General features: G+C 44.9%; 1 protein-coding gene across 2 annotated transcripts in view; it reads right to left on the bottom strand.

Moving 5' to 3' along the window:
- Window positions 1–1,146: 1,146 nt before the first annotated feature.
- Window positions 1,147–15,456, bottom strand: part of TMEM115 (transmembrane protein 115) — a 35,976-nt gene continuing 21,666 nt past the window's right edge. Inside the window, exons 2-3 of one of the 2 annotated variants that reach the window (XR_003856396.1) lie at window positions 2,796–3,464; window positions 1,147–2,688 (exon numbers count right to left, since the gene is read on the bottom strand). Coding sequence is in view for 1 of the 2 variants with exons in the window: in XM_029599531.1 (XP_029455391.1) it covers window positions 3,251–3,464 (214 nt within the window). In the remaining variant the exon portion in view is untranslated. Of the gene's footprint in view, window positions 3,465–15,456 lie in introns of both variants that reach the window. The other variant, XM_029599531.1, reaches the window with a different exon arrangement.

The raw sequence follows: 15,456 nt of genomic DNA on the forward strand, positions 1-15,456 counted from the left end.
AGATTTACGAAAGGGCGCACCAAGGGGCAAGCATGACTCCCGGGTGAGAAGGAGAGAGTTTAAATGCAGAATCCGTTAGCTTCTTCTCTGATGTGTTCCAGCTGGGGGAGGGGTCTGCAACCACGAGGTGGAGGGGAGGAGTGGGTCCGACCGGAGGGCTGAGCACTGCGCTCCAAGCCCTGGATCCTGGCTTGGAGAGCAGTTGAAAAAAAAAACACAGAAAAGTAGCTACCTGCGTGAGAAGGAGAGAAGTTAAATGCAGAATCTTTTAGCTTCTTGCTATAAGAGTGTTATAATTGTATATTTTTCTTTTTTGTTCTGATACTGGCCTACTTTGTACTGTCAAGCATTATTTTTCTGCTTATCGTAAATATTGAAAAACATAAAAGAAAGTTAACAAAACAAAACACTACCTTAAGATTTTTACCCTCTGCCACTGGGAGCTCATCCCCTCGTCAATTACCCTCAGAGTCACCAAGGTACTTCCTCTTGAGACTCTTCTTCCTCTACTTCCAAATCAAGATTATCCTCTAGCATCTGGTCTTTTACGGTGGAGAGGAGCTGAAGAAACCACTCCTGAGGAAGTCCCCTGAACAACAGAACTGCTGAGACTAACTCCCTTTTTAATCAAAAAGGCCTTATGCATGAATTCAGGGAAAAAAAAGGCTCCGAAGGATCCTGTGCCAAGCAGTCCTGAAAAGCAGATCTTCCCCCTACTTTTTTTTTACTATAATCACACTCCTTCCCACCCCCCCCCCCCACCCCCAAGGGCCAAAATTGGTGGCTCCACAAAGACCTCATCAAAGTTTCCCCAGAACCGTGGGAGACCACCACAAAATGGCCACTGATCCCACTCTGCTCAGGTCCCCACTAGCAGAGTGAGAATCCACTCCAAGTGACTGCTTCTTGGATGGATTCCCCTGAACAACCCTCCCCCCCACCATCTGGAGGCCAGAATCTTGGCAAATTGATTCCCATACATGGGCCATCATTTCCCGCACTCAGTGGAAGCAGCCACGCTGCATCACGCGGCCAAATATAAACGCCACATTTTTGTCACTTACTCTCTTCCCCCCCTCTGTGGCAATTTTTACACAGAGCTGCTAAACACATTTACAAAATAAATCCTTAAATAAGACTGACACGTTTATTTTCAAAGAACAGTTTTATTTGATACAGAAAATTGTCTTATTTTATTTTCTTGTTGGCAAAAATCATCTTTAGTGGTTCTTATTTTAAAAAATGCAGACATCATTCTCACACATACACTTCCCATTTGGTCCCAACCTTCTGAGAGGCCAGGAGCTGGCACAACAGACGATGTTGGGTGCCCTCTACGGGACCAAGAGCATTCATAGATAATTGATCTTGAAAGAGCAAAAAAGGGCCAGATTCTAAGGAAAAATGAGATCACAGGAAGCATTGCAAACTGTTCTAAAATGGATTCTATCTTCTATAACATAAAAGAAAATCAAAGAAATCAATAAATGCTTTCAATAGCTGCTGAGCTTTTGTCCAGTCAGTGGTCTCCAAGCATTAATAGCCAAATACAAAAAGTCTGCTGCTAACTCTGAAGGGCCAGCTATGTGAACAAGGAAAAAAAAACCCCCCCAAAAAGAACTAGAAAATATAGCAAACAGAATAAAATTATGATCACTATGAAAAGAAAGGCTGAGAGATTTCAGCATTGAGTAGTCTCAGAGTGGCAATGGTGACTTTTAGTTGTCTCTTCTACCCACATGTAAATTCCTGATGAAATTCTATGATTTAAAATTAGAAAGGCAGCTTGTCTCATTTCCAGCTGTAGGAACAGCAGTTTAGTTCACACCTAAGAGAAAAGCAGCTGCCTGGCTCTCTTTCAGAGCTGCTGGGGTCTGAAGAGAGGATTCTTAGAGGAATCTATCACAGATCATTTCCTACTCCCATTGCTATTAGCTCACCTCCCTTAGTCCAGATAAGATGTCTATAATTGTTTTTCCTTTGACACAGGTCCCAAAAATTTGTCTCTCTCTGATATTGCCATGCTACAAATCTGAAGTCATCTAACACATGTAGCACGCTCTGTATATATTGCTGACACTTTATAAATAGTCAAAACATTTTCCTCCATCCAGCCATCTTCTTTTCCCTAAACTGTCACTGAAAATTAAAACTAAATCAATCAGTAATATTTTAGACAAAGTGATCTGCAACTAAATACCTCCCAAAGTTCTGAAAACAAGTCAGTTCGTAACTAGGACAATGATGTAGCTCCATAGATATGTAGTCCTGCTTTTAAGGAACTCAATAGGAAAAAAACCCCAAACAAACATATCCCCTGCATGCAATGGGGTGAAACCAAGTCTGGCTCAGCTCATCCCTCTGTACATGAAGCTTTAGGGTCGCTCTCTTCGTTACCTCACTGCTCTGGAGCCCCTGGTGGTGGCTGCTTAGCCACAAGCACAGCCTCTCCTTAAACCGCGTGTACTTCGCACACAGATTTGGTCACTGTTATTTTCCGACTACATATGAACCACCAGCACGTTCTCAGCCACTAGAAGTGAAAATCATGTTTCCATATAGGTGCAGCTGGGAAAACCATGGACTTCCCAGAATTAAGAATACATGCATGGTCCATGAATGCATGTCTCCGGAGTGGGCTATCTGCATGGTTCAGCTGCAGCTCCCAGCACACATCTCCACTGTTTGCTTCAAACAAAAAAAAAAGGAATAAATATATATATATATCTATTAAAAAAAAAAAGTATTGAGTAGCCCCCATTTATCAAAATCAAAAAGAAAGGAAATGCACCTACCCCACATCTTTACAGAGAGAAGGTATTTAAAGCTGGTTGGCTGGCAGATGGACCTAGTGTACAAAGAATTGTTAAGTGTACAGGAGAAACCACAAGCCATGACTAGATCTGCAGTGTCATTTACAGAGAAACAGAGGGGAGAAAATGGGAGGATACATTTAATCCTCTCAAATTCATCATAAGGAAGCCTCAACAGCCCCAAGAGCACACCTGAGCCAAGTTGATACTTGGCCACCTACACACCCAGGGACAGCAGCAGCAAGAGCTCTGGCCAGCCATCAGTGCTTTCAGGGACACGACAGGCAGATGGTGCTGGCACAACTTTGCCTAGCAGGTGATAGGTTTTATTTGTAGCAGCTCTCTCAAAACGGAAACGGAGAGAGCGCGGGTGCAAAAATGACAGGCCATGGAGCAGGGATGCGATAGCCTGCGTGCCTTCATGATGGGAAGCAATGTTACAGCTGAGGGGGGGCATCGTGGAAGGTGATCAGACTGGACTCCTGGGCCCTGGTGCCACTATCTCGGCTGCTCTGGCTCTTCTCAGGGAGTAGTGGGCTATCCATTTTGCTGCTGCTGCCATCGTCTTCCTCCTCCTCTTCCTCCATGCTAGGCCATGACTGGTCCTCCACACGTTTCAAGCGTTCATTCAGTGCCTTCAGTGCCAATTGTCTAAGTGAAAAAAATACAAAAAAAGATAGGAGCAAGGTTTATTATTCAGCCCCTGAACCAAAAGAACCTCAGGTTATTTACCACCATTACAAGTGAATCATGCAGCGTCTGCATTACATTTCTGAATGGATTTTCTTTAATCACTGCTACATTCTGTAACAGGTAAATCCTATAAACAAATGCATACTCAAATGTTACTTGCATTGTACAAACTTTTTGGATGCTGGAGTTGGGGTGGGGAAGAGGGCTTAAGAGACCTAATCCTCTTCAAAGGATTTCACTTGGAAGCAATCCCTCAACTTCAAGTTTAAAATGAGGTTGAGGCAGCCTCCCTGGAGCTCCACTTGTTTCTCAGAGCCTCAGGCTGCCTTTTATCTGAATCAGAGTTTAAAGAACATTTCGAAGGTCACAACAATGAACTCTCAGCAGCAGCCCAACGGTTAATATGGTTAATGCGGGTTAATGCTCAGGGACTCCCAAAGCTGAAAGGTTACCTCAGGAGCCTTGTCTGGATGGAATAGGAGTGGCAGGGCAGCGAGATAGGAGAGAAAGCGTCAGTCACTGCTTGCAAAAATGCCACGGGAACCCCTGGCAGAGCTGAAGTTGGGCAAGAGGGGAATATAGCTGGGGCCAGGGAGAGCAAGGCCTCAGAGCAGATTGATGCTACACATAACAGCAAACGGTTTTAGGCAAGCAACAGTGCAGTTACCACTGGCATATAAGGGAGACAATTATTTCAAGCATAGCACCCCACAGTGATGGGGGAGATAAACAGAAAAAAAGGCTGAGAGGGGATTAGAAGAAAATCCAGTTTGTTTCATGTAGCAACACTGCTTAAAGTTTGAAGCATTCCTAGGATCACATACCCTCTCTGTCCCCCATCCATCCCAGCTCTATTCAGAACATAAATGCTTTCATCCCACTATGGCCGCTTTCTTTGCAAGGAGCAGCATCTTTTTAATCCTGCTTTACATTTCCTTCCTATTCTTTCTTTCCAGGTTCAATAGCTGCTTTCTGATGCGACTTTCACGTTCCTGCCTGGCTGGGGCCAGCAATAAGCATCCAGTGGGCACCAGTCCTGGTTCAGGCTGGTGTGAAAGCAGCTGCTATACTTGCACTGCCAAAGCAAAAACAGAAAAGGCCCTGAGGTATAAACGGAACTTGCTACGTGCCAAAACAAACTCCCATTTTTAATGCTTTCTTTTCTACAGGAAAAATACCATCAACTACAAAAAGTCTACCTAAATGTCCAAGTCCCATCAAATTTGGCATGAACAGAAATACTTTAAAAAAATAAGGATATATATATTTTTACTTAAATTTTAAAACCTTGTCTGGGGCCACTTTCTTCCAGGTCTGAGAGAATACCCTGGGCACAACAATTTTTTAAAATTTTATTTTTGAACAATGTACATCAAGAAGAATCCTGAACAGACAATTCAATAACACAGTCGACATGAAATCAACACAAAATAAATCAATATCCAAACTCCACCATATGAATGGTCCAAGAATAGAAACCGGAGGGTAGTTAACAATGCAAAAAAAAAAAAAAAAAAGTATCAAGACCAATACCTTCCTTAACATTAACAACCCTAGCAGAAACCAAATACTCATTTTCAACCTGCACTCAAGGTCTCATTTTTCTTATGGTCTAAAAATAAATAAATAAATAAAAATAAAAATACATATTCAGCTTCAGCAAATTTTGGTAAACATTTACAAGCCTCATCACGCATGGCAATAAACCTTTCCCCTCTGGTCTTGTGCAGCCTTGCACAGGTCCAAAAGGATCCAAATCTTTTGACCCAGAAGTAAAGTATCATGCTTGCAAAAGAACAGACAAGACACCATCGCCATTCTGGAGGAAGACAAAGGATCTTCTAAGAGCCTTGAAAGTTCCAAGCTATCATCTGCCAATAAAAGTCCCACCTGAGATCCCTTCTCTCTGCCTTTCATCCTTCCTCCCAGAAAGGAGAAAAACAGTTTTACTTATGGGAGGCAATGAGTCCTGCTGTATCCCCAAAACCTCTCAAAGGTGTTTTTTTTTTTTTAATTTCTGAAGGTGGAGCTCAAGGTACTTTGGGAACATTTAGCAGATGTAAGTGCAAAACTCTAGTCTTGCTCTCTAAATTATCATGAACAACCCTGAATGAATTGCAGATATTTGAGACACCTGATGTTCAAGAGTCTCAATCCTATCAAACCTCTCCAGAACAGCAGCTCGAGACTGTACCTTGGTAAAAATATCTGTAGCAATAGTTACCAACGAAGAAACTGACTTTTCTAATGACACCAAAGCTGTCCTGAAGGAATCCAAAATCACAGCTGAAGGACACATCAGAAGAGCTCTCACTCTGGTATCAGCCAACACTGCTCCAATACCAACAACTGCAAGCGGGCCCTTTTCTCTTCCAACGTTGACAACACCTCCTCCTCCTACAGCAGTAAACAAAACTTTTATCCCCTTTTAATCGCCAAACACTTTGGCATCTGATTCACCAACTGCAGTAGCAACCAAACCTCCAGCAGGCTGCGTGACTGCAGCAGGCTTTTTCAATGCCATTTATCTTCACTAACAGGCAAGGCCCATGCTACCTATTTTGTTGCCCTGTGCAAACAATTATCATGCTGCCCCTACCACAGACTCTAAGAAAGCCATTCACGGGCTTCTCTTTTTTATCCCTCCCTCCCTAATAACTTTATGAGTATCTGAACACTGTTTATAGTTGCACTGAAGTTAGAGTAAGTTTACCAGATTTCTGGTGGGTGAATCTGGGACGCTTGGTCGCTGTTGTCTGTTTCCCAACCCTCTCCTGGAGGCACACCTATCCAGTTGTTTTCAGGATTGCCACACTGAATATGCATGACAGATTTGCATGCACTGCCTCCGTTGTATGAACATCTCTCATGCATATTCGTTGTGGGAATCCTAAAAATCCAACTGGATAGGTGCGCCTCCAGGAGAGGGCTGGAAATCACTGGTCTGCCCGTATAACAAAAAAAAAAATGTAGTAATCTACTCTTAAAATATACCTTAAAGCACACGCTAAATTTTATCAACTCAAAAATATCTGAAACCCAGCACAAAAGCTTCAGGGCTGATGGGTAAGTCCTGCATACAAGAAAATTAATTATGCACCAACAAGTAAATCAAATCAGGCAACAAAATCCAGCTGTTAACATTTAAATTTTGGATGAGAGGCGTGTCCAGGACAGAGACTGAACTGGGTCCCAGGATATTTTAAACTTATGTTGACTTATTATAGGTGGGCTATTTGTATTTAAAATAAATAGACACATTCTCTAGCAGTTTATTTCTCTCTCTCTCTCTCTGATATCCCTTATTTCTTTTCTAAAGTTTTCCCTTTTGTCTTTTTCCTTCAACGTGGATATTTTAGGTACTTTCTTTTCCTGCTTCTCTCCTTTCTTCTCTTCAGATTCTTCCTGCCTGCTTGCTCTCAACCTTTTTTCATATGCTCTCTCCTCCTTTCCTCGCCCCACATTAATTTCCTCTATCCCTGCTACCTGTAACTCCAGAGTCTTTTCTCTATCAGACCCATCCCTGGTGCTCTCTCCCCTCCCTCCACCCAATCCCCTTTCCTCCTTTCTCCCTCATATCCACCCCTAGCCAGGGTACTTTCTCCCCTGCACCCCATCCCTCAGTCCCCTTCCATTCTGGGTCCCATCCCCCTCTCCTTAATCCCTAAGTCATCCTCTCTGCCTCCCATCCCAGGTTCAATCTTCCCACACTCCCCTTTCCAATCTTGGAAAGCTCCCGCTGCACACTCCTCCCACCCCTGAAAGGCTATCCCCATATCCCATCCCTAAACGGCTCTCCCTGTGTCCTCATTCCCCCCCTCCCCCCCCAAGAAGGCTCTCTCTGCATTCACCTCCTTCCCCTGAAAGTTCTCCCCACATTCCTACCTGCAAAAGCTTTCATCCCCCATCCCCCAATCCTCACTGCCCTGTGCCCTGAGGGAGCAGTCTAATTTTATGAGCCACATAGATCTCATGCATCATACAATGACACTGGCTCCTCACAACCCAGGAAGCTGGTGCTAGGTTAAAGCACCACTCCTACTGACAGACTGGGAGGGGGGAGGCATAGTAGGAAGTGGAGAGGATAAGCCAGATTCTGCACTGCTTAGATTCTATGGGCCAGCTCAGCTGTGGGATGTCACCCCCTTGGACCTGCTTCCCTGTGCAAGTGCACAGTGGATCACACCATCCCTGCCAACAGTGTGTCTCACTAAACAGCCACAGACTTGGGCCTCAGGGCCGGCGAACAGGCTCCTCCCCCAGACTCGACAAAGGGTCCCAATCAAGCTAGGAGGTAAAGATTTTAGGTACTTCAGCATTGGCAACTGATGCAATGGGGCTTCTAATGAGGTACCAACGGGAAGCCTCCTCTCTTTCCCCTTCCTCTTATCCTTGAGGAAAGTAAAAAAAAAAAAAGGAATTACAGAAAGAAAAGCAAACGGTGTCAGAGGAGCACTCACAGTAGACTGTTACTAGCTGCTACCTTGAACCACTTCAGCACATCAAATGTATGACATTTAAATGCAGCCTGGGGATGCCGGGACCTTTATAGTAAGTTAAAATTTTGATACAGATATGAGAAAAGGCAACCACAAGGCCAAGCCAAAGAGAGCAATACTTAATCCACTCCCTCTCCTGTTTCCAACGTTTTCAGTGGATTGCTTTGGCAAACAACACTCATGATTCCTGTCATCCCTGCTCCTGCAGCAACCTGCACACAATTCCTGTGGACCCTGTAGCTGTCTCTCTAGCAGCATCTGCAACCCCTTACCCGTTACTCCCACAGGTGGTGTTACTGCCACTCCAGTGGCCTGCGCATTCAGCTCTTGCCAGTCCTATATCTGGCACACATCTGTGGCTTCCTCACATCCCTACTCTGCTGGCCCTCCTTCTTGGCTGCACGTCTCTTTTAACCAGCCTGCAGCTCACTGTAAAAGGTCCCAGTATCCTCAATATGTACTGAAATATCATAAAAAATGATGTGGCAGTGTAGGGACTTCAGGCCACCATGTTCTGAGCATATCCTCTCTGAACCAAGAAAATGGAAGAAAGGACAGCAAAGCATTATGGACATTCTATATGGGAGAGGACTGAGAAACAAAGGCCTTTCAGGAAGAATGCCTAGGATGTAAAACATCCTTGGCACTGCCGCCATTTTGTCTACCTTAGCCCTGCTTGAAAAAAAGAAAAAAGAGCTTCGATACTAACTGGAAGACTTCTCTCTAATGGCATTTTGTGACTATGAAGTTCTCTATGCTATAATGAATTCTTTTTTTTTAATAAGTGAAAGGTGGGGGGGGGGGCGGGTGTGAAACTCTCAGTCAGAGCGCTGTGCATGGCCCTTATCTATATGCATTGACTGTGCATGCATTATGTGGAATCAGGTCTATAAAAGTAAGCGAAACAAAGGAGTCAAGGTTCCTGCCATCAAGAAGCCCAGGAGCTGGCCATCAGAGAGCTCCCACCGAATATCCTCAGGACAGAAGAAACCTGCCAGCATGGTGCATGTATATTTAACTATTAGTGTTCAAGAACAGATGCTGACCAGTTATACCTGCACTCAGATAGCTTGCCTGACCTGCACACTGACATAGATGTCTTCACAGAGAGAAAAGCTACCCATCTCTCCTTCAACTTCTGTTTGCCAGCATGGTGAGAGAGCAAGCTTTAACTTTTAAACAAAAGGTCTGAAGTTACCTTTAGTTTGAGGTAGATAGCTGTGATTGCTCATGCGGTCAATTTCTAGTGCTACTTTAGAAACTGTGAAAGCACGTATAACTTTTAAATCACTAACATTATAATTGATACAGCTCTTAATAAAATCTCTGATTATATTCAGAATACAGCTGGTTAAGTTTAGAGTTATCTGGGTAAAATTTGCCTGAATAACTTTAGAGGGGTATATTCTGCAGGAGACAGGTAATTTGCCATTCGCTGGCCTACTGAATATGGACTCCTATATGCCTCACTGGAAAATCTACCCTCAGCCTGCTGCAGAGGATTGCGTAGGAAACAGCCTTGGATACCAATGTACTACTGGCCAAGAGAGACTGAGAAAGAAAAGCAAAGGGCTGTAGTCGAAATTATGATCCATTCCTGGGTGAAGCTATTTCATAACAGGGCTGGAAACATTTTTAGAAAAAACTTGGTGCCAGACAAAATCCTAGGACCAAAAAGGTAAAACTCTTTACAATGTTTTCCCCCACTTTTATAAGATTTTTCTTTGGTTGTTTTTCTTTTGACTTTTGCTTTCTCTCAGCTTTTTTTCTCTCTTTCTTCTAAGCTTGTGGGCTTATCCCGACCCCAGAAGCCACTGCTTCTCTTAGCCTAGCCCCAACTGTTTGCTTCTGGCTGCGGACCACGCTCTTCGCTTCAGCAGATGTCAAACATTACATTTTAAGCACTCAAGACTTTTCCAGCCCCACTACATTAAATATCTTCTGTAGAATGATACAATGTTAAAAAAAACTAGTTTCCCTAAATTTCAGATCATTTATAGCTACAGACCTACATTTTGTCAGCTATGCTGTGTAAAACAAGTTAGCTGAGCATAAGAAAGGTGACTGTCAGCTGGAAGACCAAGAAGTATTACTGTCCTCCAAGCCGTAATATTCTCCAAGATAGACTACTGCAACTCCATTTTGCTAGTTCTCCCCACCTCCTCCATCAAACCTCTTCAGATGCTTCAAAACGCAGCGGCCAGAATCCTGACAAACTGCTGCAGAAGAGACCACATCTCTCCCATTCTCAAAAATCTACACTGGCTACCAATACGTTTCAGAATTCTACACAAGTCCCTCACCATCATCCACAAAACCATCCACAACCAAGCCCCTCTCAACCTTCAATTCCCACTCAGACTACACACCTCATCCAGACCTATCAGAGAAGCCTACAGAGGATCCCTGCACACCCCCTTACCCAAATCCACACACCATCTAGCATCCAGAGAACAGGCTCTCTCTACAGCGGGACCAACCTCATGGAATGCTATTCCCCCTGAACTCAGACAAGAACCCTGCCTGGTGACTTTTAGAAAAGGGCTTAAGACTTGGTTATTTAAACAAGCCTTTCCAGAAACTCGCTGATTCAACATAGCAATCATTACTGTACATTCAGCACAATGTAAATAATTGCTCTTCTTGCCGTTGAGTTGCTTATGCTTTGTTCTTCCTCTTCCCCCAGTTCCAGCACCCCTGTTTTATTGTAACTTCTGCTTCTCTTCGCTTTGTTAATATCTAAGGTTATTGTACCCCCATTCCATGTAAACCGACATGATATGATTGTATCATGAATGCCGGTATAGAAAAGCACCAAATAAATAAATAAAATAATTAAACCTCCAAAAGGGATGAAAGTCTTGTGTTCATCAATGGAATTTTATGGTGTAGCCTGATAATCAACAATGGATGAGATTTTGTCTATTGATTTTAAAGAACGTTTTGCATACAGTTATAGCAAACCCTATTAGGGCTCCTGATTTTCTGTTTTTACAGATAAATGTGAACAAAACTGAAATTTCAACTGTATCAACATTTTTATGAGTGTAGGAGACGGAAGCAACAGATAGAGAATAAGTATACCTGTAAATTACAGACAGAAAAATAAAAAACAGAGAAATAAAAAAGCAAAAAGCAGAACTTGATTGCCTATAAAAGAAGTAGATGCACTGTTTCTTGTGTACAAACATCCAAACTGAAAAGGTGGGGAAAAAGGGAAGAAAAATGTCAAACTCTACAAGGAATAGCTGCTACCAAACAGTACACTGCAAAACTCTCAGCTTTCCAAGAAATCTTTAAATCATCAGAAAGCAGATTTGCTTACCTGTAACAGGTGTTCTCCAAGGACAGCAGGATGTTAGTCCTCACATGTGGGTGACATCAGATGGAGCCCCAATGTGGAAGACTTATGTCAAAGTTTCTAGAACTTTGACTAGGTACACTGAGCACACCCTATACTACATGGGGTCCCTCTTCAGTCTTGTTACATAGAATTACAATTAAAAATAAAAAATAGGAGAAACCCAACTCTGTGGGGTGATGGGCGGGTTTCGTGAGGACTAATATCCTGCTGTCCTTGGAGAACACCTGTTACAGGAAAGCAACTCTGCTTTCTCAGAGGACAAGCAGGATGGTAGGCCTCACACATGGGTGAGTACCTAGCTACAGGCTGCTACCCAACACAAAACGGGATCAACAGACACCTAACTAGGTGCCAACAGGCACAACACCATCAGTGCTTTTGGTAACAGAGGGGGAGGCCATCCTGAACCTAAACAAAGGGCCCTAGGTGGGGAGAGATGGGTTCTACATCTCAAACAGGTTCCGAAGGACAGACTGGCTGAACCTACTGTCGCGTTGACAATCCCTATCCAGGCAGTAATGTGATGTGAATGTGTGAAGAGAATTCCACGTTGCAGCCTTGCAGATCTCCTCCTCCATGGGAACTGCTTGCAAGTGGGCCACCAATGCTGCCATGGCTCTGACAGAATGAGGCTTGACATGACCCTCAAGATGGAGTCCCACCTGGGCATAACAGAAGGAGATACAATCTGCTAGCCAACTGGATAGTGTCTGTTTGGCAACAGCAATGCCCAACCTATTCCTATCAAAAGAAATAAAATGTTGGGTGGACTGTCTATGGGCATCTGTCCTCTCCAGTCCAGACTGCATGGTGTTCATTCACCTTGGTGCGAATGGGGCCTGGGACTGGTTAAGATGGAAATCAGTCACCAGCTTAGGCATGAACTTAGGAAGCGTATGCAAGACCACACTGTCATGATAAAATTTAGTATAAGGTGGATAAGATGCTGTTACTGCCTAAATGGTTTTACCTGCTCCAGCATCTACTGCTTTGGCTTTGTCGTACAGACCTGCAAAAATTGGACAAGGCATTGCGGTGTTTTCTTTGAAACACCGGTAAGCCCCGGATCTCACTGGTGGGGCTTCGAGAGCGGTGGGGAGAGGAAGGACTGGGTGTCCCTGATTTAAGAATGTATAATTTGGCGGGGAACCTTCACATCCTCCGGGACTGGGTAGTGGAGAGGTCCCATTATGTACAAGCCCAGAATGAACAAGCCATAGTGGCTCCACTATCCTTAACATAAGCTATGCCGCCGCCCTCGCCCCCTTTCTTGTCCACTCTCCCTCTATCCGACCCCTCCGTCAAGCTTGGCGGGCGGCAACCAAGTTATTGAAGATACCTCACTTGTGTGCCTACTTGCTGTCCATTCAAGGAAATGGTGATTTCAGCCCTGGTTCCCAAAGCACTGGGTTTCACCGATTGAGATCTGCTGGCGTCAAATACTTAGGCCACCTGCTAGATAGTGAGGGGCATATGTTCTGAGAATTGAGACCCCAATATGACCTGGAAACCAATCACATCTTCTGTTATTTACAGGACCAGCATTATATCCAGTCCTTGCCAGTGGCCTCTCGAGCCTACGAGGTCTTTCAATCTTGAGACAAGTTATTTATGTTCGACCACCCACAGTCCCCTACTCTCTCTCAATATTATAAACGGCTTCACCGTCTAGTCAGACAGGAGCCATATGCTATTTTAATAGATCGGTGGAATAGAGATGGGGTGTTTATGCTTTCAGTACCAATTATCCGAGCCTGTTTCCTGTTTTCGACGAGTGTCCCAACTCACAGTAAACATGTATTATCGTGAAATGCAGCTCAAATTTTTGCGGCGTGCCTATGTTTCTGCTCAGATTGCATGCCGTGCAGGTCTCTGTGTCGGCCCTTTGTACTAAATGCCATAGGGTGATTGGAACCATGTCCCACTCTTTTTGGGCATGTCCTCCAATCCGACGGCTTTGGGGGTCGCATCGCCACTTACCTTATGGCATTATTGAAGATTTTTCCCTATAACCCCCTTGGTTTTTTTCTTTGACTCCAGCCCCGGCCTTTCGCTGAAAAGGAGCCCTCGTCTATTTTTCTTGAAGGCTTGTTTGGTTGGAAAGAAAGTAATTTTGTTACACTGGCGGACTGCAGATGATCCTTCCTTTCGGACTTGGCGTAATCACCTTCACCATATGATGCGCATGGATGATATGTGTTTTCGAGCATCACCTCAGCTACGTCAAAAGTTCCTGGAAATCTGGGATCCATATTTACAAGCCTTGCCGCATCGCTCCCGCAATACTCAATTCCTGAGAATGCCGGCTGCCCCACTTGTTTAATAACTGGACATTGTCTAGACGGTACGAAGGACTTGTTGCTCTGCGAAGGGGGGGATGGGGGAGGTGGGTTGGGTGGGAGTTCTGATTGGATTCTTTCTTGGCTCTGACTTTGTGTTTTGCCTTGCGGGGGTTCAGAGCTTCAGCTCCCCCCGACCACTGTATTTGGATGTCTACTATGCCAAAAAACTCAATAAAAATGTTTACTACCAGTATAAGGTGGATAAGTCACTAAGGCCTGGAGCTCACTGACTGCCACCAAAAATATGGCCTTCCATCTGTGCATCTGTGACCTGAAGTACCTCAAAAGGAGCTTTCATCAGCAGAACTAACACCAAATTGAAGTCCCAAGACACAACGAGAGGCCTTAGGGGAGGCTTCAGCTGAAGCTGGCCCCACGTGAAATGTACAACTGTAGGCTGTACAGAGATGGTCGTACCATCTACACCATTGTGGTGTGTGTCAGTTGCACTCAGATGAACTCTAATGGAGTTGATTTTCAACCCAGCTTCCGATAGGTGTAGAAGGTAATCAAGCAGTTTTTATGTGGGGCAGGAGAACGGATCTAAGGCCTTCTGCTCACACCACACAGAAAAACCTCTTCCACGTCAGTTCACAGGACTTTCTAGTGGAAGGCTTTCTAGAAGCCACTAGGACCCGAGACACATCTTCTGAAAGATCAAACGGCTACAGAATCAACCTCTCAACATCCAGGCTGTGAGTGACAGGGCCTGGAGGTTGGGATGCCGAGGCTGCCTTGGTCTTGGCATGATGAGATCCGGGGAAGTCCCCAGACTAAATCGGTTTCTAGATGGACAACTCCTGCAGGAGTGGAAATCAGACCTGTCTCGGCCAATAAGGGGGTCAGAGGATACACATACAGAAGACCCTTGGCCCCAGTGACAGGCAAAGGTTTCCGAGGCTGGTTTGCCATCTGACCTATACAGGAAGCAGGACTGAGGCACCTTCCTGTTGCAGAAGGACATGATCAGATCTACGTCTGGGCTCCCCCAGAAGCAGAATATCCAATTCGCTACCCCTGGGGTCCAGAGACCACTCGTGGGATCTGAAGGCTCGACTCAGCCTGTCCGCTACCACGTTCTCCATCACGGCCAGGTATATGGCCCCGAGCACTATCCTTTGGGATAGGGCCCATGACCAGATCTGAACTGCTTCCTGACATAGGAGATCCGATCCCTTGCCTCCCTGCTTGTTGACAATACCACATGGCTACCTGGTTGTCGGACTGGATCAGGACAAATTTGTTGGACAGCCAATCTCTGAAAGCCCATAGCGTGTACCTGATTGCCTGAAGCTCCAGGAAGTTGATTTGACAAGAACATTCCTGAGTGGAACGAAGACCCTGGGTACCAAGCGCATCTAAATGAATTCCCCACCCCAAGGTAGATGGATCCGTGGTTAGGACAATTTGAGTGGGGAGACTCCGAAACGAGATCCCCTGTTCTAGATTGGAAAGTACCTGCCACCAGGACAATGAGTCCCAGAGAGATGGGGTGACTCGGATGCAGTCCTGGAGGCTTTGAGTGGCCTAGTGCCACTGTGACCTGAGGGTCCATTAGGCTCTGTGCAGGTGTAAATGTGCCAAGGTAGTAACACAGACATTGCCCAACAGCCTCAACATGTGCCAGGCAACACCTGCTGGCTCTATTTAATCTCTGCCGCAATGGTTGCCACGGCAACACCCCTTTGGTGGGGCAGAAAGGCCTTGGTCTGAGCTGTGTATAGCAGGGCTCCTATGAAATCCAA

This window comes from Rhinatrema bivittatum, chromosome 4, assembly GCF_901001135.1.
Source record: "Rhinatrema bivittatum chromosome 4, aRhiBiv1.1, whole genome shotgun sequence".
Taxonomy (NCBI): Eukaryota; Metazoa; Chordata; class Amphibia; order Gymnophiona; family Rhinatrematidae; genus Rhinatrema; species Rhinatrema bivittatum.